The sequence below is a fragment of the Lates calcarifer genome, linkage group LG5 (genome assembly GCF_001640805.2).
Source record: "Lates calcarifer isolate ASB-BC8 linkage group LG5, TLL_Latcal_v3, whole genome shotgun sequence".
Lineage (NCBI taxonomy): Eukaryota > Metazoa > Chordata > Actinopteri > Centropomidae > Lates > Lates calcarifer.
In genome coordinates, this window is record NC_066837.1 from 447,830 (window position 1) to 472,330 (window position 24,501).

At 45.7% G+C, this 24,501-nt stretch overlaps 3 protein-coding genes across 3 annotated transcripts in view; 2 read left to right on the forward strand and 1 right to left on the reverse strand.

Moving 5' to 3' along the window:
- Positions 1 to 587, reverse strand: part of LOC108882285 (NLR family CARD domain-containing protein 3) — a 14,904-nt gene extending 14,317 nt beyond the window's left edge. Inside the window, exon 1 of the mRNA XM_051070931.1 lies at positions 569 to 587. The gene's annotated coding sequence lies outside the window, so the exon portion shown is untranslated. The remainder of the gene's footprint in view (positions 1 to 568) is intronic.
- Positions 1 to 17,015, forward strand: part of LOC108882273 (NLR family CARD domain-containing protein 3-like) — an 18,473-nt gene extending 1,458 nt beyond the window's left edge. Inside the window, 13 exon segments of the mRNA XM_051070916.1 lie at positions 302 to 439; positions 552 to 674; positions 783 to 902; positions 1,774 to 1,852; positions 2,015 to 2,243; positions 2,327 to 4,130; positions 4,381 to 4,554; positions 4,808 to 4,981; positions 5,186 to 5,359; positions 5,634 to 5,807; positions 6,012 to 6,185; positions 15,770 to 15,816; positions 15,930 to 17,015. Coding sequence (XP_050926873.1) covers positions 351 to 439; positions 552 to 674; positions 783 to 902; positions 1,774 to 1,852; positions 2,015 to 2,243; positions 2,327 to 4,130; positions 4,381 to 4,554; positions 4,808 to 4,981; positions 5,186 to 5,359; positions 5,634 to 5,807; positions 6,012 to 6,185; positions 15,770 to 15,816; positions 15,930 to 16,459 — 3,891 coding nt within the window. The 5' untranslated portion in view covers positions 302 to 350 and the 3' untranslated portion in view covers positions 16,460 to 17,015.
- A 179-nt stretch (positions 17,016 to 17,194) lies between these two features.
- LOC108882281 (aftiphilin-like) overlaps positions 17,195 to 24,501 on the forward strand; it is a 12,332-nt gene continuing 5,025 nt past the window's right edge. The window contains 6 exon segments of the mRNA XM_018674711.2: positions 17,195 to 17,589; positions 19,731 to 19,907; positions 19,909 to 21,339; positions 22,916 to 23,079; positions 23,929 to 24,058; positions 24,221 to 24,277. Of these exon segments, the coding sequence (XP_018530227.1) occupies positions 19,767 to 19,907; positions 19,909 to 21,339; positions 22,916 to 23,079; positions 23,929 to 24,058; positions 24,221 to 24,277 (1,923 nt within the window). The 5' untranslated portion in view covers positions 17,195 to 17,589; positions 19,731 to 19,766.

Genomic DNA, 24,501 nt, shown 5'->3' on the forward strand with positions numbered 1-24,501 from the left:
GTTGTTTATTGTTTTGTTGATTTGTTTCCTAATAATCATTCCACAGTGTTTATTATCAGCAGTAATGTTGTGTGAGCTGAGCTGCTGTTGACTGCAGCTCCATGACTCCATCTAGTGGACTGATAGTAGAAGTAGAGCAGCTGATGGCAGCTTCCTCTGCCTCACACTGCTGTCTGACTGCATTCAACTGACTCTGATATGAAAGAGGAAAGAAGAAGATCAGTGGAGGAGCAGCTGAGATTTCTCCAGGAGAAATGATTGGAGTTGATGAGCAGATGAATGATTTGTGTTTCCTCTCCAGGTGAAGGTAGAAAGTGTGTGTGAGCTGATGTGGATGTGAATGGAGCAGCATGAATCAGAGTGAGGACAGAGAGGAGGGAGTCCCTCCCTCTAAAACCACTCTGTGTGGGGAACATGAGAGCCAGACCAAAGCTCAGAGGTGAGATGAGGATCTCTAACTGTCCATGACTCTTCTCCATGTCAGAGCTCAGCACTCACATCACTGCACCATCATTATTCACACTCACTGCTCTGTGTGTGTTGTGTTCAAGCCCAGAGCAGCAGATACCACACTCCGCTGGACCTGGACCTGGACCTGGACCCAGCTGTGTGTCCATGAAGAGCGACTGGTCCATGGATCATCCTCTTGAATTCAAACAATCTGTTGATGGAAGGTGAGAATTTCAAACTGACAGAAAGACATTTCACAGTAAAAGTTTTTGTGCATAACATATTTTCCATCAGTTTTTATCCAACATGCAGATTTATCAGTTCTGTTTTAGTTTCAGGATCCAGCAGCAGAGACCAGACTCTCCTGAACCCAGCTGTCTGTCTTTAAAGAGCGACAACTCAAAGAACTTTTTCATTGACTTTAAAGGGCGACGTCCATCAGCTGATCAGATGTAAGCTGTAACTGACAGTGAGACTCAGGTTATTCTAGAAAAGAACTAGTTTGTACGACGTGTTGTTGGACCACGTCTGAAATCAAAGTGTTTCTATCTGTTGTGAACGTCCACACTGGAAGGTGGAGGTAAAACTCCGGCCGTCATAGAGAGGGGGGAGACGTGATGTGGTTTAAATATGGAGATAAGTCCTCCCATGTTCAGACAGTCTCTCCTGGAAGACATTCATAGTGTCCACCTCAGTCGTTGACATGAAAAGAGACAGAAACAGTTTGTGTGAAGAACAAAAAAAGAGCTGAGAGAGAAACCCCGCCTACTTTCTGACCTCCACACAGCTGACCAATCACTGAGGGAGGTGGGTGTTTCAGACGCTGTTCCACCATCTGACAAACACCTCTGATGGAGTAAACTGATCCCTTACAATGCTCCTGATTCATGTTTGAACTTTACTCAGTGAAACTTTACTGCTTCATTGTCATTGTTCATACTGGGAGCTGCCCAGTACAACCAGTCTGATACAAGCAGACACTGAGCAGCTCCACTGGAGCAGCTGGAGGTTGTAGGTGCCTTGCTTCAGGGTACTTCAGCAGTGTTGAGTGAGGGAGGGAGAGCTATATGGAGGGTTGGTGAGAGCTGTTGGGACTAAACCAAAGTGAGTGGTGAAGCCAAACACTGAGCTGAAAGCTACAAACAGCTGCAGACTGAGCTGTTGATTCTCAGTGGGATCAGCAGGACTAGTAAACCTTTACCACTACAGGGAGTCGTCTGATTCACTCTTCACATCCAAATATGACTTGATGGACCTTTAGCTTGTGTCTGTCTCTGTGTGGACAGACATAATGTGAGCTAATTCTTCATGATTCTTCCACAGAGTGGACCAGGAGAGCTCAGAGGTTCCCAGTGGTCAGTCTGCCCAGCAGCATCAAACACACCTGGACTCCATATTTATGGTCTGTACATGGACAACAACTACTTTTACATCTGTTGTGTTGACAATAATCTCCATGCTGCACTTTTTAGACCAGTGGATTGTCAGTGTGTCCAACATGGATCTGATGTTTGGCTCCATGATTTTAGTTTGATGGAGTCATTCATATAGTTTTCTGTTCCAGCTGCTGGAGGAGAACATCGTCACTTTTGTGAAGAACGAGCTGAAGAAGATGCAGAAGGTTCTGAGTCCAGATTACCCAGAATGCTTAGAGAGTCAGAGGGAGGATGAGGAGGTGTTGGACGGTGAGGATGAAGAGCAGAGGAGGAGCAGCAGAGAGGAGTTTCTGAAGATCACACTGAACTTCCTGAGGAGAATGAAGCAGGAGAAGCTGGCTGACTGTCTGCAGAGCAGTAAGAGGATTTTCTACACTTCACTTTTCTCACATTTTCACCAACATCCACTCACTGATCTGATTTGTTACGTCTTCATTCAGGAACTGTTGCTGCAGTTTGTCGACGTCAACTTAAATCTAACCTGAAGAAGAAGTTCCAGTGTGTGTTTGAGGGCATCGCTAAAGCAGGAAACCCAACCCTTCTGAATTAGATCTACACAGAGCTCTATGTCACAGAGGGAGGGACTGGAGAGGTCAATGATGAACATGAGGTCAGACAGATTGAAACAGCATCCAGGAAACCAGACAGACCAGAAACAACCATCAGACAAGAAGACATCTTTAAAGCCTCACCTGGAAGAGATGAACCAATCAGAACAGTGATGACAAAGGGAGTGGCTGGCATTGGGAAAACAATCTTAACACAGAAGTTCACTCTGGACTGGGCTGAAGACAAAGCCAACCAGGACATACACTTCACATTTCCATTCACTTTCAGAGAGCTGAATGTGCTGAAAGAGAAAAAGTTGAGCTTGGTGGAACTTGTTCATCACTTCTTTACTGAAACCAAAGAAGCAGGAATCTGCAGGTTTGAAGAGTTCCAGGTTGTGTTCATCTTTGACGGTCTGGATGAGTGTCGACTTCCTCTGGACTTCCACAAGACTGAGATCCTGACTGATGTTACAGAGTCCACCTCAGTGGACGTGCTGCTGACAAACCTCATCAGGGGGAAACTGCTTCCCTCTGTTCGCCTCTGGATAACCACACGACCTGCAGCAGCCAATCAGATCCCTCCTGAGTGTGTTGACATGGTGACAGAGGTCAGAGGGTTCACTGACCCACAGAAGGAGGAGTACTTCAGGAAGAGGTTCAGAGATGAGGATCAGGCCAGCAGGATCATCTCCCACATCAAGACCTCACGAAGCCTCCACATCATGTGCCACATCCCAGTCTTCTGCTGGATCACTGCTACAGTTCTGGAGGATGTGTTGAAAACCAGAGAGGGAGGAGAGCTGCCCAAGACCCTGACTGAGATGTACATCCACTTCCTGGTGGTTCAGACCAAACTGAAGAACGTCAAGTATGATGGAGGATCTGGGACAGATCCACACTGGAGTAAAAAGAGCAGGAAGATGATTAAGTCTCTGGGAAAACTGGCTTTTGAGCAGCTGCAGAAAGGAAACCTGATCTTCTATGAATCAGACCTGACAGAGTGTGGCATCGATATCAGAGCAGCCTCAGTGTACTCAGGAGTGTTCACACAGATCTTTAAAGAGGAGAGAGGACTGTACCAGGACAAGGTGTTCTGCTTCATCCATCTGAGTGTTCAGGAGTTTCTGGCTGCTCTTCATGTCCATCTGACCTTCATCAAGTCTGGAGTCAATCTGCTGTCAGAAGAACAAACAACCTCCCTGAGGTCTAAACTGTTTGGAACCAAACCTGGACCAATACACTTCTACCAGAGTGCTGTGGCCAAGGCCTTACAGAGTCCAAATGGACACCTAGACTTGTTCCTCCGCTTCCTCCTGGGTCTTTCACTGCAGACCAATCAGACTCTCCTACGAGGTCTGCTGACAAAGACAGGAAGTAGCTCACAGACCAATCAGGAAACAGTCCAGTACATCAAGAAGAAGATCAGTGAGAATCTGTCACCAGAGAAAAGCATCAACCTGTTCCACTGTCTGAATGAACTGAATGATTGTTCTCTAGTGGAGGAGATCCAACAGTCCCTGAGTTCAGGACGTCTCTCCACAGATAAACTGTCTCCTGCTCAATGGTTAGCTCTGGTCTTCATCTTACTGTCATCAGAAAAAGATCTGGACGTGTTTGACCTGAAGAAATACTCTGCTTCAGAGGAGGCTCTTCTGAGGCTGCTGCCAGTGGTCAAAGCCTCCAACAAAGCTCTGTAGGTGCACTGATAACTGCAGATACTGTTCTGAACTGATCTTACTGACAACTAAAATATATATGTGTCAATTATTCTGATCCAAGAAATGTGACTATAATCATTCAGTGTAATAAGTTCATGAAATCACTAATGAGAAATTTGTAACTCATAGACCAAAAAAGGCAACTCTAAAAGTCTGTGTTGTTTTTACTTTGTAGATAATAGAAAATTGTTTCAGTGTTTGTCTTTGTCACTAACTCTCCTTCAGACTGAGTGGCTGTAACCTCTCAAAGAGAAGCTGCAGAGCTATGTCCTCAGTTCTTAGCTCCCAGTCCTCTAGTCTGAGAGATCTGAACCTGAGTAACAACAACCTGCAGGATTCAGGAGTGAAGCTGCTGTCTGTTGGACTGAAGAGTCCACACTGTTCACTGGGGTATCTCAGGTCAGGATTCATCAACAAATCTGATTAAATCAGTGGATAAACAGTTAACCTGTGTAGGATTGTGTAAAGTACATTTTACTAAAGTTCAACAGGACTTTCCATGAGGATTTTTCATCATTTTCTTTTTGCTTTAGTTGTTGAATTATTCAATTCCACTGATGATGTTTAAAGTGTTTTCATAAATGTAATTGTAAGTAGTCGTGTGCACATGAACCAAACCTCAGTTCCTGTGTGTTGTTCTGTCTGTTTTCAGTTTGACAGGCTGTCAGATCACAGAGGAAGGCTGTTCTTCTCTGTCCTCAGTTCTCAGCTCCCAGTCCTCTGGTCTGAGAGATCTGGACCTGAGTAACAACGACCTGAAGGATTCAGGAGTGAAGCTGCTGTCTGTTGGACTGAAGAGTCCACACTGTGAACTGGAGTCTCTCAGGTCAGGATTCATCAACCTGTTCAACTGATGATCATTTAAAATCTGATTAAATCAGTGGATAAACAGTTAACCTGTGTAGGATTGTGTGAAGTTCAACAGGACTTTTCCTGAGGATTTTTCATCATTTTCATAAATTTAATTGTAAGTAGTCGTGTGCACATGAACCAAACCTCAGTTCCTGTGTGTTGTTCTGTCTGTTTTCAGTTTGTCAGGCTGTCAGATCACAGAGGAAGGCTGTTCTTCTCTGTCCTCAGTTCTCAGCTCCCAGTCCTCTGGTCTGAGAGATCTGGACCTGAGTAACAACAACCTGCAGGATTCAGGGGTGAAGCTGCTGTCTGTTGGACTGAAGAGTCCACAGTGTGAACTGGAGTCTCTCAGGTCAGGATTCATCAACCTGTTCAACTGATGATCATTTAAAATCTGATTAAATCAGTGGATAAACAGTTAACCTGTGTAGGATTGTGTAAAGAACATTTTACTAATGTTCAACAGGACTTTCCATGAGGATTTTTCATCATTTTCTTTTGCTTTAGTTGTTGAATTATTCAATTCCACTGATGATGTTTAAAGTGTTTTCATAAATGTAATTGTAAGTAGTCGTGTGCACATGAACCAAACCTCAGTTCCTGTGTGTTGTTCTGTCTGTTTTCAGTTTGACAGGCTGTCAGATCACAGAGGAAGGCTGTTCTTCTCTGTCCTCAGTTCTCAGCTCCCAGTCCTCTGGTCTGAGAGATCTGGACCTGAGTAACAACGACCTGAAGGATTCAGGAGTGAAGCTGCTGTCTGTTGGACTGAAGAGTCCACACTGTGAACTGGAGTCTCTCAGGTCAGGATTCATCAACCTGTTCAACTGATGATCATTTAAAATCTGATTAAATCAGTGGATAAACAGTTAACCTGTGTAGGATTGTGTGAAGTTCAACAGGACTTTTCCTGAGGATTTTTCATCATTTTCATAAATTTAATTGTAAGTAGTCGTGTGCACATGAACCAAACCTCAGTTCCTGTGTGTTATTCTGTGTGTATTCAGTCTGTCAGGCTGTCTGATCTCAAAGGAAGGCTGTTCTTCTCTGGTCTCAGCTCTGAGATCCAACCCCTCCCATCTGAGAGAGCTGGACCTGAGCTACAATCATCCAGGAGACTCAGGAGTGAAGCTGCTGTCTGCTGGACTGAAGGATCCAGACTGGAGACTGGACACTCTCAGGTATGGAGAGGCCTGCTGCAGCCACAGACAATGTCTGATAGAGGAGGAAGAGCTGGAAACATTTTCTCTGTCACAGCTGATGACAGATCTCTACACAAGAGCTTTGACTTCAACAACAACAACAGAGGAGTTTTCTCCTCATTATGACTTCAGTCTCTCATTATGACTCACTGTGTCATATTGAGGAGAAAAGATGTCACAGTGATGAAATCAGCTGTTGTCAGCTGTATTCTGTGACCTGAGCAGGAATTTCAGCTTTATTGCCACTACAGATGTTTTTAATCAGACTTTATTTCCTGCTGTATCAGCACAAAGCAGCTTGGAATCATTTCACTGCAGCTGGTTTAACTGCTCCTGAACCAACAGAGACACTTTGAGCTCTCAGAGTGATTTCACCACAACAATCCCAAAGACTTCAGAGACCTTTTCAGTGATGATAAGATAAAGATAAATGTACTTTATTGATCCCGTGAGGGAAATTCTTTGTTACAGCAGCAGAGACAGCAACAACAGGTAACAACAGCAAAATGAAAAATACTAAGAAAAATCTTTAAAATGTATACAGGAAAATAATTTAAGTTGCAAATTTAGAAATTCAATGTATCCATCTCAATGATGAATAAATATAGTTATGTGCAATATTTTCATCTGAGAATGTGTGAAACTAGCAGTGAAGTAAACTATAGACAGGAAATATGTAGAAAGGAAGAGGAGAAAAAAAGTATAAAATACGTACATTACAACAATATGTGCTAGTGTTAATGACTAAATATTTTTATGTACAGGTGGCAGCATTCACCTGTGTGTGACAGGTTGTTGCATACAGCTATGGAGAAAGGCAGGAATGATTTCCTGTAGCGTTCCTTGTGACAGCGCAGCTGAATGAGTCTGTTCAATTCAATTCAATTCAATTCAATTTTATTTATATAGCGCCATATCACAACAACAGTCATCTCAAGGCACTTTTCATATAGAGCAGGTCTAGACCGTCCTCTTTAAAATAGGTATTTACAGAGAGAGACCCAACAAATCCCACCAAGAGCAGCACTAGGCGACAGTGGCAAGGAAAAACTTCCTTTTAAGAGGCAGAAACCTCGAGCAGAACCAGACTCAGGGTGGGCGGCCATCTGCCTCGACCGGTTGGGTTAAGAAGGAGAGAGAGGGGGAGAGGGGGTAGAGAATAGTGAAAGAAGAACATAGCATAACACAGGTTCCATATCAGATGTAAGATGAGGCCAGTAATACAGCAGTAGTAATGATAGTAGTGATAATTAAAGTATTAACTGCTAACACAGCAATACAACTAATAGCAGTGTAAGTAATTTCTAATTCTAGCAGCAGGTGTTGAGTGGAGTTGTAGGAGCAGCAGGAGACTTGTCATCACAGATCAGACTCTACAGCTCCAGAGGCAGAAATACCTGCAGAAAGAGACAGAAGAGGAGAGAGAGACAGAAGAGCACAATACTACAGGAAAGGGGACATATTGAGTTAGTAACATGTAACATGGGATATGAATCCATATTGAGTGGAGAGAGAGAGAGAGAGAGAGAGAGAGAGAGAGAGAGAGAGAGAGAGAGAGAGAGAGAGAGAGAGGAGCTCAGTGCATCATGGGAGATCTCCCGGCAGTCTAGGCCTATAGCAGCATAACTAAGGGATGGTTCAAGCCTGAGCCAACCCTAACTATAAGCTTTATCAAAGAGGAAAGTTTTAAGCCTACTCTTAAAGGTACAGAGGGTGTCTGCCTCCCGGACCGAAACTGGGAGAAGGTTCTACAGTAGAGGAGCCTGATAGCTGAAGGCTCTGCCTCCCATTCTACTCTTGGAAACTCTGGGAACCACCAGTAAACCAGCATTTTGGGAGCGCAGAGTCCTGGTGGGATTGTAGGGGACTATGAGATCTTTAAGGTAAGATGGAGCCTGACCATTAAGGGCTTTGTAAGTGAGGAGGAGGATTTTGAATTCTATTCTAGATTTGACTGGGAGCCAATGTAGAGAGGCTAACACAGGAGACATGTGATCTCTTTTCCTAGTTCCTGTCAGTAATCGTGCTGCAGCATTTTGAATCAGCTGCAGAGTCTTTAGAGACTTGTTGGGGCAGCCTGATAATAATGAATTACAGTAGTCCAGCCTAGAAGTAACAAATGCATGGACTAGTTTTTCTGCATCTTTTTGGGACAGAAAATGTCTAATTTTGGAGATGTTATGCAGATGAAAAAAGGCAGTCCTAGAAGTTTGTTTCAGTGAGTTAAAGGACAAATCCTGATCAAAGATGACTCCCAGATTCTTTACAGTGGAGCTGGGAGCCAGGGCAATGCCGTCTAATGGAACTACATCATTAGAAAGTTTGTTTCTGATGTGTTCAGGACCAATTATAATGATTTCAGTTTTATCTGAGTTTAGTAGTAAGAAGTTGCTTGTCATCCAGATTTTAATGTCCCTAAGACAAGCTTGGACTTTGGCTAGATGATTGGTTTCATTAGGTTCCATTGACAGATAAAGCTGTGTATCATCTGCATAACAATGGAAATTTATGGAGTGTTTCCTGATAATATTGCCCAAGGGAAGCATATACAGAGTGAAGAGGATTGGTCCAAGCACTGACCCTTGTGGAACTCCATGTCTAACTTTTGTGTACATGGAGGAGTAGTTGTTAACATGTACAAACTGAAGCCTATCAGATAGATAGGACTTAAACCAGTTTAGTGCCGTTCCTTTAATGCCAATAAAGTGCTCCAGTCTCTGTAAAAGGATGTGATGGTCAATCGTATCAAAAGCAGCACTGAGATCTAACAAGACAAGTACAGAAACAAGTCCGTTGTCTGATGCTATCAGAAGGTCGTTTGTAACTTTTACAAGTGCCGTCTCTGTGCTGTGATACAACCTAAATCCTGACTGAAAATCCTCAAATAAACTATTGTCCTGTAGAAAGTTGCACAACTGTTTTGCAACTGCTTTCTCCAGGATCTTAGAAAGAAAGGGGAGGTTAGATATTGGTCTGTAGTTGGTTAATACATCTGGATCTAGAGTGGGCTTTTTTAGAAGAGGTTTGATTACAGCTGTTTTATACGACTGCGGAACATAACCTGTTACCAAGGACAGATTTAACATATCTAATACAGGTCTGCAAATTAAGGGCAGAGCTTCCTTAAGCAGCCTAGTTGGGATGGGGTCTAAGAGACAGGTTGAAGGTTTAGATGCTGAGATAATTGATGTGAGCTGGGCTAGGTCGATGGTAGAAAAGGAGTCAAGGTTAGGTTTTGCAGCTGACTCTATGGATCCTGTGTTATGACATAAATCTGTACTGATTTAAGGCAGGATGTGATTAATTTTACCTCTAATGGTAGAGATTTTATCATTAAAGAAGTTCATAAAATCACTGTTGCTGAGGGTTATAGGGATGCGTGGATCTATAGAGCTGTGACTCTCTGTCAGCCTGGCTACAGTGCTGAAGAGAAACCTGGGGTTGTTCTTATTATCTTCTATTAATGATGAGTAATAGGCACTTCTTGCATTACAGAGGGCCTTTTTATATCTTTTGACACTATCCTGCCAGGCTAAGTGGGATTCTTCCAGTTTGGTGGAACGCCACACTCTTTCAAGCCTACGTGCTGTTTGTTTCAGTGAACAGGTTTGAGAATTGAACCATGGAGCTTGCCTCTTTCTCTTTATTGTTTTCATTTTTAGGGGGACGATGGAATCTAAAGTGGTACGTAATGAGTCTGCAACACTGTCTACAAGATGATCAAGCTGGGAGGGAGTAGCTTCTGCAAAATTAAGATGAGGCACTGGACCTAAGTTAGTGGGAATCATTTCCTTGAATTTAACTACTGCATTATCGGAAATATTTCTAGTCAGGATGTTTTTGCTGATAAAACATAATCCAGCAATATGAAGTCGAAAGTGATTAAGAAGTGGTCTGATAGAATGGGATTCTGTGGGAAGACTGTTACATGTTCAATGTCAATACCATAAGCTAAAACAAGGTCGAGAGTGTGACTGAAACAGTGAGTGGGTTTATTTACACACTGAAAGAAGCCAATACAGTCTAGTAAAGAGGAAAAAGCAGAGCTAAGGCTGTCATTGTTGACATCAACATGAATACTGAAGTCACCTACAATAATAACTTTATCTGTTTTAAGAACCAAACTCAACAGGAACTCTGAAAATTCAGTTAAGAAATCAGAGTATGGACCAGGAGGACGGTACACTATAACAAATAGAACTGGCTTTAATGTTTTCCACCTTGGGTGGGACAGACTAAGAACAAGACTTTCAAATGAATTATCATTGAGTTTAGGTTTAGGGTTAATTAATAAAGTGGAGTTGAAAATGGCTGCGACTCCACCTCTATGGCCGGTGTCTCGGGGAATGTGAGTATTAATATGACTGGGGGGGGGGTGGATTCATTCAGGCTAACATACTCATCCTGACACAGCCAGGTTTCAGTCAGACAGAATAGATCAAGATGGTGATCTGATATCAAATCATTTACTAGTACAGCTTTGGATGAGAGAGATCTGATATTGAGTAATCCGCATTTAATTATTTTATTTTGCTGAACATTTGAGGTGGATGTGCTGATTTTTATTAGATTATTGTGACTAACTCCTCTTTTGTTGACCTTTGGTTTAGTTAATTTAAATGGTCGGGGGACAGACACAGTCTCTATGGGGTAATGGAGGGGTGACTGCTCTAAAGGAGGCTCAGAGAAGCGTGTAAGACTGCAGCTCTGTCTCCTGGCCTGAACTCTGGATTGTCAGGGCTTTGGCTTCCTAATAAACTCTGTCAGATTTCTAGACATGAGAGATGCTCCATCAAAAGTAGGATGAATGCCGTCTCTCCTAACCATACCAAGTCTCCCCCAGAAACTCTTCCAATGATCTACAAAGCCCACATCGTTTTCTGGACACCACCTCGACAGCCAGCGGTTGAGTGAAGACATGCGGCTATACATGTCATCACTGGTCAGATTGGGCAGGGGACCAGAGAAAACTACGGTGTCCGACATGGTCTTTGCAAGTGTACACACCGAGTCAATATTAACTTTAGTGACCTCCGACTGGCGTAGTCGGGTGTCATTAGCGCCGACGTGAATAACAATTTTATTGTATCTACGCTTATCCTTAGTCAGCAGCTTTAAATAAGATTCAATGTCGCCCGCTCTGGCCCCGGGAATACATTTAACTATGGTCGCTGGAGTCGCTAACTTCACGTTCCGCAAAATGGAGTCGCCAATCACCAGAGTTGGCTCCTCAGCGGGTGTGTCGCTGAGCGGGGAGTATCTGTTTGAAACATGAACTGGGTGGTGGTCGGCAGTGGGCTTCTGCTTACGACTACGCCTGTCCTTACGAACAGTCACCCAGCTAGCCTGCTTTCCCGGCTGCTCGGGAACTGCCGGGGGAATGCTAACAGGAGCTATGCTAGGCTGCTCCGCACCGGCTACGGGGGGCTGTTTAGCACTAGCTGCTGAATTAGTTTCCATGGTGCGGAGCCAGGACTCTAATTCACTAAGCCTCGCCTCGAGTACAGAAAACAGACTACATTTATTACACATACCATTATCATTAAACGAGGCAGAGGAGTAACTGAACATCTGACACGCAGAGCAAGAGAAGGCAGGAGAGGGAGAAGGAGAGCGAGAGGCCATGGCTGAGAGTTCAGCTAAATCAGTAGCAGAAGATAGCGTGAATCGATAAAGTACCACACAGAAAGTGGAGAAAGTTGGTGATTTAGCAACTACTGTTACTGTGAAAGTGCAGATTAAATTGGTGATAGAGTCACAGAAGTAATGTCGGTAAAAAAGAAAGTATCTAGTCTGAGACAGGTATACACCAAACGATGATCTCCAAACACCGGTAACCGGAAGTGACGGAATACGCTTACCGCAGTACGTCAGCACGTCCCCGCAGTAGCAGTGGTTCTCAAACTTTCTACATCAAGTACCACCTTAGAATATACTTGGCTCTCCAAGTACCACCATAATGACCCACATTAAAATACAGTAGCGTAGTGGGCCTAAGTATTCAGCAAAAATGAGGCTGAGGTTTTATCCATAACAGGTTGTATTTAGTATTATTGCCAGCCACTTTAACATTATGTACATTCAGTCCACTGAAGCCACGTGAGAGGTGTCAATGTTGAAAGGGTTTCTCATCCAGCTGTTAGCTTCAGCTTCAGGCATCACTGTTCATAAGTTCATAAGACATTTTCATTCATTCTAGTTAGTATGTTTGACAGTATTTCATGTTTGAAATGAATTTGATCTTAAGTAGCTATATCTAATTCAGTGATTCCTCTGCGTACCACACTTTGAGAATCAGTGTGTTGGAGAATGAGCTCCACTGTCTCTGTATTGTTTCATGAAGGGGGTGGGATGTGTTGTTCATGATGGAGAGCAGTTTGTTCAGTGATCTCTTGTCCCTCACTGACTCAAGCATCTCCATCTTGTGTCCAATCACTTGTGTCCACTAACCCTAATAATGAAATGAATGAAATCAGGTCACACCATCATGTCTCTGTCTTCTAAAATATCAGTGATCAATAATCACCTTCACCTTGACATGGATTGGGTTTAGGGTCCACTGGGCCGCGATCAGAAATCTTCAGCCAGATTCTGGTGTTCAAAAAGTAGACAGTAGTGTCCAAGGCAGCAGAGTTTATTTGTCGACAAAGAAACCCAAGAACAGTTCAAAGTGCACACATGATACACCTGAAGAGCTCTGAACTATACTGGCTCAAGTCCCTCTTTTTATACAGTTTTGGATGTGACTTTCCACGTTTTGGAGTCCACTAGCTTAGATGATAAATCTAACCAAAATTTGCAGACTGTAGATGCTCAGACTGATAGCCTGATCTACTGCATTGAGACTGTCTCCATTCCCCGCCGTACTATTCACAAGTTTCTCAACCACCATGTACAAATCACCACTCCTGCCACTGGTGACAGTGCTGTGTCCCATAACGTACTGAATAAAAGGCCACAAAAATTTCCTAATAGAAACACTAGATGCCTCATTCCTATTAATACTTTAATTTATAAGTCTTCCTTTGGTCTAACCTCAGCTCTTAATGTCACTTTTAACTCCTTCGAGGCTGTAGTATTGAAACCTTCTCCAGTAGCTTCCGATCCCCATGACCAGGGAAATAGATTGCAACCACTCCACCTTGTGGTACTTTACAGACCACCTGGCCCCTACTCACAGTTTTTAGATGAATTTGGAATTTTTTATCATGTCTTGTCACATATAGTGATGATATCCTAATTATGGGTGACTTTAACATTCACCTAAATAAAGCCTCTGCCCCTCTAAATAAAGCCTTTCTGGCACTTATTGATACTTTCGGGTTCACACAGTCTGTACATGAACCTACTCACTGTGGTGGTAACACTCTAGACCTGATTCTTTCCCGTGGGATAGAGGTGTCTAATCTGACCATCTCTCCTGTCACATCTGTTATCTCTGATCATTTTCTTATCAAATTTGATGCAACTCTAGTCTGTCCCCCTAAAATTGTCTCTAATATATCTTCCACCAGACACATAGGTCCCGCAACTTTAACTGTTCTTAGTGAGCAACTACCAGAGGTCCTGGCCCCTTTTACTGCAGCGACAGGTTCTGTTGAAAACTGTACCAGGGATTTAAATACAACTTTGTCTAGTCGCCTTGATTCAGTTGCACCTCTCACCACTAAAATTAAACAGCCAAAGAGGTCCACTCCCTGGTTCACAGATGACACACGTGCTTTGAAGCAGGCCTGTCGGAAATTAGAGCGCAAATGGCGCAAATCCAAATCAGAAGCTCTGTATCTCCAGTGGCACCAGGGTGTTCTGGAATATAAGCGTGTACTGTCTACTGCCAGAGCAGCATATTTTTCAAATTTAATCAATAGCAATAAACATAATCCTAGATTTCTTTTTGACACTGTAGCTAAACTCACTAAAAAGCAGCCGCCTCCTAGCTGCTCACCCTTTACTGCTCATGAGTTTCAGAATTTTTTCTGCAGTAAAATTGATGAGATTAGATTAAAAATCAGTTCAGTTTCTCCAGCATCTGCTGCAGAACCGGCTGTCCATCATATTGAGTCTCAGAGAGTTTCTGCTCTGATGAATTTTGACATTATATGTCTTGATTCATTATCTAAGATAGTACTAGCTTCTAAACCCACCACTTGCCTTTTTGACCCTTTACCAGGTAAACTCTCTTAAGATCTCTGGCCAGTCTTGGGCCCTGCAGTGCTGAATATTGTGAATCTATCGTTGACGACTGGCACTGTTCCTTCTAGCTTTAAAACAGCTGTGGTTAAACCTTTACTTAAGAAACCACACCTCACTCTACTGAAACAGCACTTGCTAAAGTAGTAAATGATCTGCTACTCTCTCTAGATTCAGATTCCACCTCTCTGCTCATATTACTTGATCTTAGTGCAGCCTTTGATACTGTAGACCACCGTATACTCATGGACCGATTGGAAAATAGATTTGGAATCTCTGGCGTGGCCCTCAGCTGGTTAAAATCTTACTTATCTGACAGAACTCAGTGTGTCTCTTGTAATAACACCATATCAGCCTTCTCTGATGTGAAATATGGAGTACCCCAGGGTTCTGTTCTTGGCCCCCTGCTTTTCTCTCTATATATTTCTCCTCTTGGCCAAATTATTCGGAGTCATGGACTTAATGTTCACTGTTATGCTGATGATACCCAGCTGTATGTGCCTATAAAGGCTGACAATGCCTCTCAAATTAGGGAACTAGAGATCTGCTTGTCATCTGTTAAAAGCTGGATGTCTCAAAACTTCCTGCTTCTTAACTTCTTAAAACTGAAATGCTGGTTATTGGCCCGGCGCGATATAGACACCAGTTTGATCAAGTAACTATATCCCTTGATAACTGTGTGATTTCTCAAAGTACAACAGCCAAAAATCTGGGTGTCACATTTGATCCTGCTCTTTCCTTCGATCAGCACATTAAAGACATTACAAAGACCGCCTTTTTTCACCTACGCAATATAGCTAGGATTCGGTCTTTTCTTTCCACGGCAGACGCTGAAATTCTAGTTCACTCCTTTGTTTCCTCTAGACTGGATCACTGTAATGTTTTGCTTTCGGGACTACCGCGTGCTAGCACTAAAAGTAATGGAAGTAATGAAGCCACAAAGTGAGTGCTTCATGAAAACTATCCAGTAGCTGTAGCTTCACTAGACTTCCTCTCTGAGTCCATGGATGTTGAGTTGAGCCTCTTTCACTCTGCTCTACAGTTTCCCTGGCTTCCTCTGGACTTTGACTTGAAGTCCAATAAAAATGTGGCCACAGATTTGATGGAGCTCAGGACTCATCCTGAGGATGGCTGCTTTATTCCAAATGATTTGACTGGATAAACTGTGAATCTGTGTGTTACAGCTGATCTGTCTGAAGTGGAGAAAAGTACAGAAAGTAATTTCTCATCAGATCCTGTGCTGAATGTACATCCATACATACAAGGCTCCATTTGAACAGAACAATGAACCAGTCTGTGTATGAGAGCCATGTAATGTCCATGTTGTCCTGCTGAAAGAGAATGTGCTGGTCTGACCCCCCTCCTCCTTTCAGGGTGGAGCCTGGTGGAGTCCGATGGTTGAGACCAGGTCTATGGAGGTGTAAGTGTGTTTTTAATTTGATTGATGAAAACAAAGCAGCTTCAAACTGTCAATCAATGATCAGATGATCGATCAATAACTGCAGCTGTGTTGTGTCTTGTTCTCTCCATCAGATTCCTGTGAACTGGAACTGGACACAAACACAGTGAACAGATTCCTCAAACTGTCTGACAACAACAGGAAGGTGACACATGTGAGAGAGGATCAGTCACATCCTGATCATCCAGACAGATTTGATCACTGGCCTCAGCTGCTGTGTAGAACTGGTCTGACTGGTCGCTGTTACTGGGAGGTTGAGTGGAGAGGAGTGGTTGATATGTCAGTGAGTTACAGAGGAATCAGAAGGAAAGGAAACAGAAAAGACTGCAGGTTTGGTAGGAACGATCAGTCCTGGAGTCTGTTCTGTTCTGATGGTGGTTACTCTGTCTGTCACAATAACATAAGGACATCCATCTCCTCCTCCTCTGTCTCTAACAGAGTAGCAGTGTATGTGGACCGTCCTGCTGGAACTCTGTCCTTCTACAGAGTCTCCTCTGATTCTCTGATCCACCTCCACACCTTCAACACCACCTTCACTGGACCTCTGTACCCTGGGTTTGGGTTTAGGATCTTGTGGTCTGGTTCCTCAGTGTCTCTGTGTTGAGTGTATCAGAGTCTCCTCCTGTCAGAGAAACTTTCTCTCTGTTGAACAGATAGTTCAGTCTGTTCATGTTTGTTTCTTTCACTCACACACGTTTTCAGATTCATGTTAAATTAAATCAGTTTCTTTTTGAAACTCTTCTAAATGATTCCTTGTGAACTTCCTCTTCCGGTCCTTTAAAGATGGAAGCTGCTGTTATTACAAGTTTTACTGAAGGTGGTAAAATGTGGGACGTCTTTTCTTTCATAGTTTGAAATGATTTATTTTCTCAAACAGTGGACTTTATTCTGCCTCATGAAACTGGATCATTTGTTAAATATGTCTTTAGTTAGTTTTAACTGCTGGTTTGTTTTAATGAATCTTACAGCAGGAATATTTTACACTTCAACACTGCAGTTGGTTTAACTCTATATTGTGATGTATTCTAGAGAAATCTGTTTTTGTGTTATTTCTTTTCTGTTGTTTGTGCTCGTTGTTGTTGTTGTTGCCTCTCTGAACCAGGACGCTGTTTTTTCTGATTAAATACATTTTCAAATCTGTTTCCATGTTGTGTATGAATGGATGTTGTGGATGTTTGAACTGACTGAACTGTGTATATGAACTGTCAGGTGTAAACAGAGTTTCATTAACTCTGCAGTGAAACACTATGAAGAGATTTTCCTTCAGCTGCTGGAGATGAAGGAACAGATGATCTGTCTCCATCTAGTGGACACATCACTGACTCTGTTTATCTTTACATGCACTTTTCCTGCTGTTTGCACCTTCAGACTGAAATATTCTATGTTTAGAAACAGTCCATGGTTCTAATTTCTCATTAACAGAAGATAAGTTGTTTTTTATCAGACAGATCTCATTGATTTCTTTCTTTATTTCCTGATATATTTTCCTGAGGCTTCTGTCTCATTAGTTTTCAGTAGGAGCGACGGTCATTGCTCAGGAGCCGGCCCTCCGCCGCGGTGCATGCTGGGAGTCTGAGGCAGCAGCAGCAGCAGCAGCAGCAGCCGGCGGCTGACTCAACCTTCACTTCTGCTTCACTTCCAGCCGTCCGGTCCGGAGCAGCCGGCTCCTCCCGACAACCTGCGGACAGCACCGTGTTTACCCGAGTCATGGACATCAGCGGACCACGTCTCACGGTTAGTTAACCTGTTTCCTCCGGTAACGGAGCCAGCAGCTGTCAAACCGAGCCAGACGGTGAGGAGAAGCTAAAGCTAACGCTAGACGCTTGTTGTCAGTGTTAGCTAGCTGCGCAGTTCGCTGAGGTGTTGACTTGTCGCTCACTTGTCCCTGAAGCTGAAAGTGTTTTAAACCTTTTTGTATCCGACACGAGCTCCTGTTGTTGTAGTTTAACGGCAGAACCGACTCGGTAAAGTGGCAACAAACTAAAGAGACGTTAGCTAGCGACATCGCTGATAGCAACACGGTGAATCCAGCTCCTCCTCACAGGCTAACCAAGCTAAGCTAGCTTAGCCGCCGTTACAGCCCAGCTCAGAGAAGTGACTCGGCCTCGTAGTTTAATCAGCGGGTTCCAGCACTGACCTGGCTGTCAGTGTTACATTAGCCCTGCTCTAACTCAGCTAACCACAGCAGCAACGAGCCTGTTATCCTGCTAAGCTACATGCTAACCGATGTAGCTACGTTAGCCTCCTAGCTTCACTGAGGCAGCAACGTCAGACAGGTGAGGAGGAGGAGGTGTGAGAGTGAGTTAGAGATGAAGAGGAGGTGAGTGAAAGCTCAGCAGAGACTCCCTCAGTGTGACACCCGGATCCGGGTGTTGTAGTCCGGGTCAGCACGGCCCGTGTGTGAGCTACCTGCTCCCGGGAGATAAGGCCAACAAAGTAAATACCCCCCCGGTCCTGGTGGGTGGTGTCCAGGTGGAGACAGACTCCGCTCTCTGTCCTCGGTTTGTATGAAGTTCACAGGAAGATCCCTGGTTCACCTCTGTAGAGTCTCCACAGCTACAGGTACAGTCCAGAGCTGACTCACCTGTGACCGAGTTAACACCTGTTCCTAATAAACTGACCACTGAGAGTTTATCAGTCACAACCTCAGTTATTGGCCACAGATGTCGACACACGAGGAGTTTGATTCTGACTGTTGGTTTCTGTATAAACATGTGTGTTACTGTGTGTGTTACTGTGTGTGTTACAGTGTGTGTTACAGTGTGTTACTGTGTGTGTTACAGTGTGTGTTACAGTGTGTGTTACAGTGTGTCACGGTGTGTGTCACGGTGTGTGTCACGGTGTGTGTTACAGTGTGTTACAGTGTGTGTTACAGTGTGTTACAGTGTGTGTTGTGTGTTACAGTGTGTGTACACGGTGTGTGTGTGTGTCACGGTGTGTGTTACAGTGTGTGTTACAGTGTGTGTTACAGTGTGTTGTGTGTTGTGTGTTACAGTGTGTTACAGTGTGTGTTACAGTGTGTGTGTGTGTTACAGTGTGTTACAGTGTGTGTTACAGTGTGTCAGGTGTGTGTTACAGTGTGTGTTACAGTGTGTGTTACAGTGTGTTACAGTGTGTTACAGTGTGTTACAGTGTGGTACAGTGTGTGTTACAGTGTGTCACGGTGTGTGTCACGGTGTGTGTTACAGTGTGTTACAGTGTGTGTTACAGTGTGTGTTACAGTGTGTGTTACAGTGTGTTACAGTGTGTGTTACAGTGTGTGTTACAGTGTGTGTTACAGTGTGTCACGGTGTGTGTTACAGTGTGTGTTACAGTGTGTTACAGTGTGTGTTACAGTGTGTGTTACAGTGTGTGTTACAGTGTGTGTTACAGTGTGTTACAGTGTGTGTTACAGTGTGTTACAGTGTCCTGGTGATTTACTGATTAACTTCATCCACTGAAAAGTTTCTATTAATAAATGAACGACCACCTGAGTCACTTAAAGAAACGATGAGGAAATGTTGAAAAGAAGCTGATCACAGAGCAGGTTACAGGACTGAGGTTAGATTTAAAACCTGGCTGCAGGTCTAAATGTTGTTGAGGATTATAGATGACAGTTTTCAGAGTCAGTGTTGAACTCCTTCAGAGCTGATCCTGGGCCTGATCATCTGAGCTCAGCACAGACCAGTTGATCTTCAGCGCCTCGGGTTCTTCACTGAGTAAACATCACATGAACGGAGGAGTTAATCAGCAGAAGTCGTGGGGTCATAAGATGCAGGCTGGTTTGTTACAGCTCTGTGAACTGTGTCTGAGCTCTGCTTCATTAGCGTCAGTCTGAGTCATTAACTGCTGCTTCATTCACTCCCTGTGTTCACTGTCTCCTCTCTCTGTCTCAGGTGTAGCCAGGAGGGTTCGTTGATCGCCAGAGAACCATGGAGCCAGACGTGATCCGCATGTACTCCTCGTCCCCGCCGCCGATGGAGGACGGCGCGGAGGAAGAGGACGACGAGTTCGGAGACTTCGGCACCTTCTCCAGCGTCCCCAACAGCGTCAGCTTCACGGAGTTCGACACCCCCGACCACTTTTAACCAGACCCAGGCTCTGACCGCCACCTCCCCGCCCGAGCTCATCAACAGCAGAGGGGTGGTGGGGTTCAGCCACGGCTCCTCTAACGGCACCGAGCCGTCCAAGGCGAACGGCATGGTGGGCAGCGGTCCCTCAGAAAGAACTGAGATGAAAAAAGTCCTCTCCAGCTCTCTGGATTTCTCTGCTGACTGCAACGGCAGAGGCACCGAGGTGCTAACCAACGGGTTCGCGACCTTTGACCTTCAGGGAAGCCCCTCCTCGCAGAATTCTGTCCACTCTCATATAAAAGGAACGTCCACCGAGGACACAGGCGGCGTCCCCGTCTGCAGCCCAGAGGACAATTTCGCAGACTTTGCCGCTTTTTCCAACGCTGAAGGACTCGTCAGCCAGACGGCAGACCAGGACTCGGACAGTCCCATGGAGGGCGGCTGGCCGGCGGAGGCCGCCTGCCGCGACGAGCACTGTACTGTAGAGCAGGGAACCACTTCAGAGGACGCTGTCAGGGACACAAACAGAACTGGACCTGGCACGCCCGGTTCTGATTCCATATCTGTTCCCGGCGAGGCCCCGGGCGGCTCGTGCAACACGGACCGGGGCCCCGACTCTCAACAAAGGGACGCAGCCTCAGAGGCAGTTTGCACTAACAGACCTCTCGCTCTGAACGGGGTGGACGTAGCCAACAGGGACGAATCCAAAGACGCCGCGGCCTGCAGTGAAAACGACCTCTCGCCTGATGCCACCGCCGACAGTGAGGCAGGACATTCGGACGAGACGGAGACGGAGACGTCGCTGGGCCGGCCGCTGTCCACGGACGCTCTGGAGGAGTATGGTGACATGAGCACCACGGGCTCGGTGCCCTCTCCGCCACTCCAGGGCGACGTCGCCACGCCCGCCGACCACAGCCAGCTGGCAGAGGATGACGAGGACTTTGGGGACTTTGGGGATGCCGGCTCATTCGGCGGTCAGGGCTTCGCCGACTTTGCCGAGGTGCAGCAGGAGCAGAGCAGGTCGCAAAGCTCCGCCCCTGCACAGGAAGCTCCACACGCCGAGGAGGACGACGACTTCGGCGACTTCAACTCCCCCAAATTTCACAGCGGGGGGAACGAGGGGCAGGACGGGGGAAAGTTCGCAGACTTCCCCGTCAGCGACAGTTTCGGGAACTTCAGCTCGGCTGTGGACGGCGCAGACGGTGAGGCGGACGCAGGGTGGAGCGCCTTTGGGGAGCAGCAGCAGCAGGTGGAGGAGGAAGCAGCGGAGTCCTGGGCGGCGTTCAGCACGGAGCAGAGCATCGCTCCTCCAGCAGACAGCAGAGAGGAGGAGCAGCAGCAGGAGGTGGAGGAGCAGCAGGAGGAGGAGGAGTGGCACAGAGGTGAAGCTCCTGCAGTCAGAGAGGAGAGCAGCAGGACGGACAGACAGTCGGTAAGAACTGGTCAGACTGACTGCAGAGGTCAGTTCATCAAACAGACAGTTAATACCTGAGTTTCAGATCCCGATGGTTTAAATCATTAACATGAAGAAATAAGAGTTAACATGAGCAGCCTGGTCCTCACAGCAGTCTGAGGTACGGCCCCTAAAAACACTGCAGATAATCACACTGACAGGAACCTCTGATTTCTGTGTTTCTATTCAAACATATCAAAATGTTCTTTAGAAAACTAAAGTGATTGATTACTGTGAATCCAGTTCCAGATGTTTTTAATATTTATCCATGAAGTTTGATCGTTAAAGAAATGACGCTGTTTATCATCAGCTGTTACCGTCACTAACACCTTCACATATCTGCCTGAGCTCTGAATTTATTCAGCGTCACAGTACTGACGACGACGATGACGACGACGACAATGATGAGCGTTATTCAGTGTTGTACAGAAAGAGGAAGAAGATAAAACATGTAAATAAAAACAGTAGTAAACGGTTCCTGTTCACACTGAGGCTCACTCTGCTCCCTCTGTGTGTATGAAACGTTAACGAGCCGTTAACGAGCAGAAACTCAGGAGAAACCGCTCAGGTGTCCTGAAGGGATCAGAGGGTGGAGAGGCTCCTGCAGACTCCGCCCCCAGGAATGTGACCTGCTCAGGTATTTGACCTGAACCACATTCCTCTCAGGTTAACACACAGCTGAAGTGAGTCTGCAGCTCGGGGTGGGATCAGGGAGACCGGGACTTCCTGTTTGACCAGTTGAACCAGTGTGTGGACAGGAAGCGGGGTTGGGGGTTGGGGGTTGGGGGATGGAGGTTCGCTCCACGTCACAGCTTCGTAGGTTCTGTTTCCAAACAGCTGAGCACGTGAAGCAGTTTTCCTGTGCTCCAGCAGAGGGCGCTCTGAAGGCTCCCTGTCAGCTCAGCCTGTGGAGCCTGTGCCAGGTAAACGTCACAGCTGCAGGTAGGAGGCAGTTTTATGGATGTGGTGTTAAACACCTGAGCTGCTGCTGCTCTGTCGGAGCAGACTTGGAACAGGAGCAGGTGGAGCAGAGGCTGAACAGGCCTCATCATCACACCTGGCTCAGGTGTGCTCAGGTGTCCTGTGGCCACACCCCGCCGCACGGAGCTCGTCGTCCGAGGAGGTGGAGCTGCTGTGTCAGTTACAGATCCTGTTTGATGAGCAAACACTGGAGCTGCTGGTTACACACCTGCTGCGACAGGAGCCTGTCTCACCTGCAGCCTGCATCCACACTGATGCCGTCGCTATGGTTACGCCTGGCGTCCTCACTTTCCACGCACCTAAAACAGAGAAACGCAGCCGAACTCCAGGGTTGTGTTTTAGTCTGGACGCACGCGTTCACTTCCTGATTGGTCACATGACCCGTTTCAGCCCCGATCTCTGGCTGAATCGCATCAACACTGAACCATCGTCCGTTGAATCGATATAATGTCCTGATGAAACTAGTCGTTCGTCAGCTCTCTGCTCTGTTAGAGCGGACAGGTAAAGTCTGCGTCGTAGATCAGGGTCCTGTGAGCAGGTCCTGGATGAACCTCTGCTGCTGATCTCTGTGCAGGCGTCGCTGTCGAGCCGTCTGGAGAAGCTGTTTCAGAGCAGCTTCCCTCAGACCGCCGCCCCCCCTGTGGAGGACGAGGTGCTGTCTCTGAAGATCCTGCTGGAGCCTCCGGAGGACGGACCACAGCCGGAGGCCGAGGAGGAGACGCGGTCGCCGTGCAGCAGGTGAGTTCGGCCTCCTCCGTCTGACTCCAACTCAAACACCACACACAGTTTCTGACGATTAAACTCATTCAGTAACAGTTTGTCCTGAAGCTGATGTTTCAGTGAACTGTTTCTCCGGACGTCAGTGGAGGGGTTTCAGCTGGAGAAACCAGGAAGTCAGTTAGCATGTTAGCATGTTAGCACTTCCTGTTCCCTCGTCCCAGAGTCAGTGTGTTTCTGGTTAAATGTCTGAAATAAGGTCTGTGGTTTTAACACAAGCTCAAGACATTTTCAGGTTTGATTCTCCGACATAAAATGGGTCAGTAAATCCCCCACTCCTGATGTTTGAAGCTTTTACGTGTCTTAAAAAAGGCGGTTGCTAACGAGTGTCTAAATGAGACTACAGAGGTTGTCGGGGACGTTAACATGAAAACCCATCTACTCACCAGTCCACCTTTACAGCCTCGTTGTGTTTCCACTCACGCTCTTTCAAACTCTCACTAACTTTCTAAGAAGAAAGGCTTTTGTAGAAGAGCTCAGAGCTAAATGAAATGACCAGTTGGAAGCTCAGTGGTGGAGACGTTGACGTCATGTGACCGTGGTGTAGTTGGTTTATAGCCTAACATTAGCTTCTTACTTCAAACATCAGAACAGTGGAGTTCATCTGTGAAGATGATCTGATCAACTAAACCTGAAGGATCAGAAACTTTAGCTGCTCACAGTTTATTTCCTGTGGAGGAACCAGGCTGAAGCAGACTTCAGGACTGGACAGAAACACATCATCACTGTGGGACTGGATGAAGATCCGGTGCAGAGTAGTAGTGGTTCTGTCAGTACCTTGTCTTTGACTCGTCTCATTGGTCGGTGCAGGTCTGTGGGTGGTGGTGTGTGGATGCAGCTTCAGGACATCCACGAGGCTCTGGGCCTCAGGTACCAGTGGGGGGGCTCCCACTGCAACAAAGCACTGCTCTGCTGCCTGGGCATCGACACCAGGAACATTGTGAGTCCCTGCTGATTATTAACAGTGAAATATCACAGACTTTAACACCTGGTTCTTCTCAAACTACTTGATCCAAATACTGATGCTCCTGATCCAGAACTCTGAGCTCAGTGAGATCCAGGTCTTGATGTGGGGTTTCTAACCTGCTGTTTTCTGGTGCAGCTGTTCACAGGACAGAAGAAGCAGCCGGTCATCGTGCCTATGTACGCCGCCAGCCTGGTGAGTGTCACACACTGACCCCCCCAGCAGAAATGTGGAGTTCACATCCCAGTCTGATCCAGCATCTGTGGGTCCTCTGGGTTGCAGGGTGGAGCCTCTGTAGATCGGACTCTATCCAGATCATCTCACAGATCCTGGATCAGATTTACTGCAGCTCAGTCTGTCTGTGAAAGCAGATATACAACACTGTCTGTCTGTCTGCCTGTCTCTCTCTCTCTCTCTGC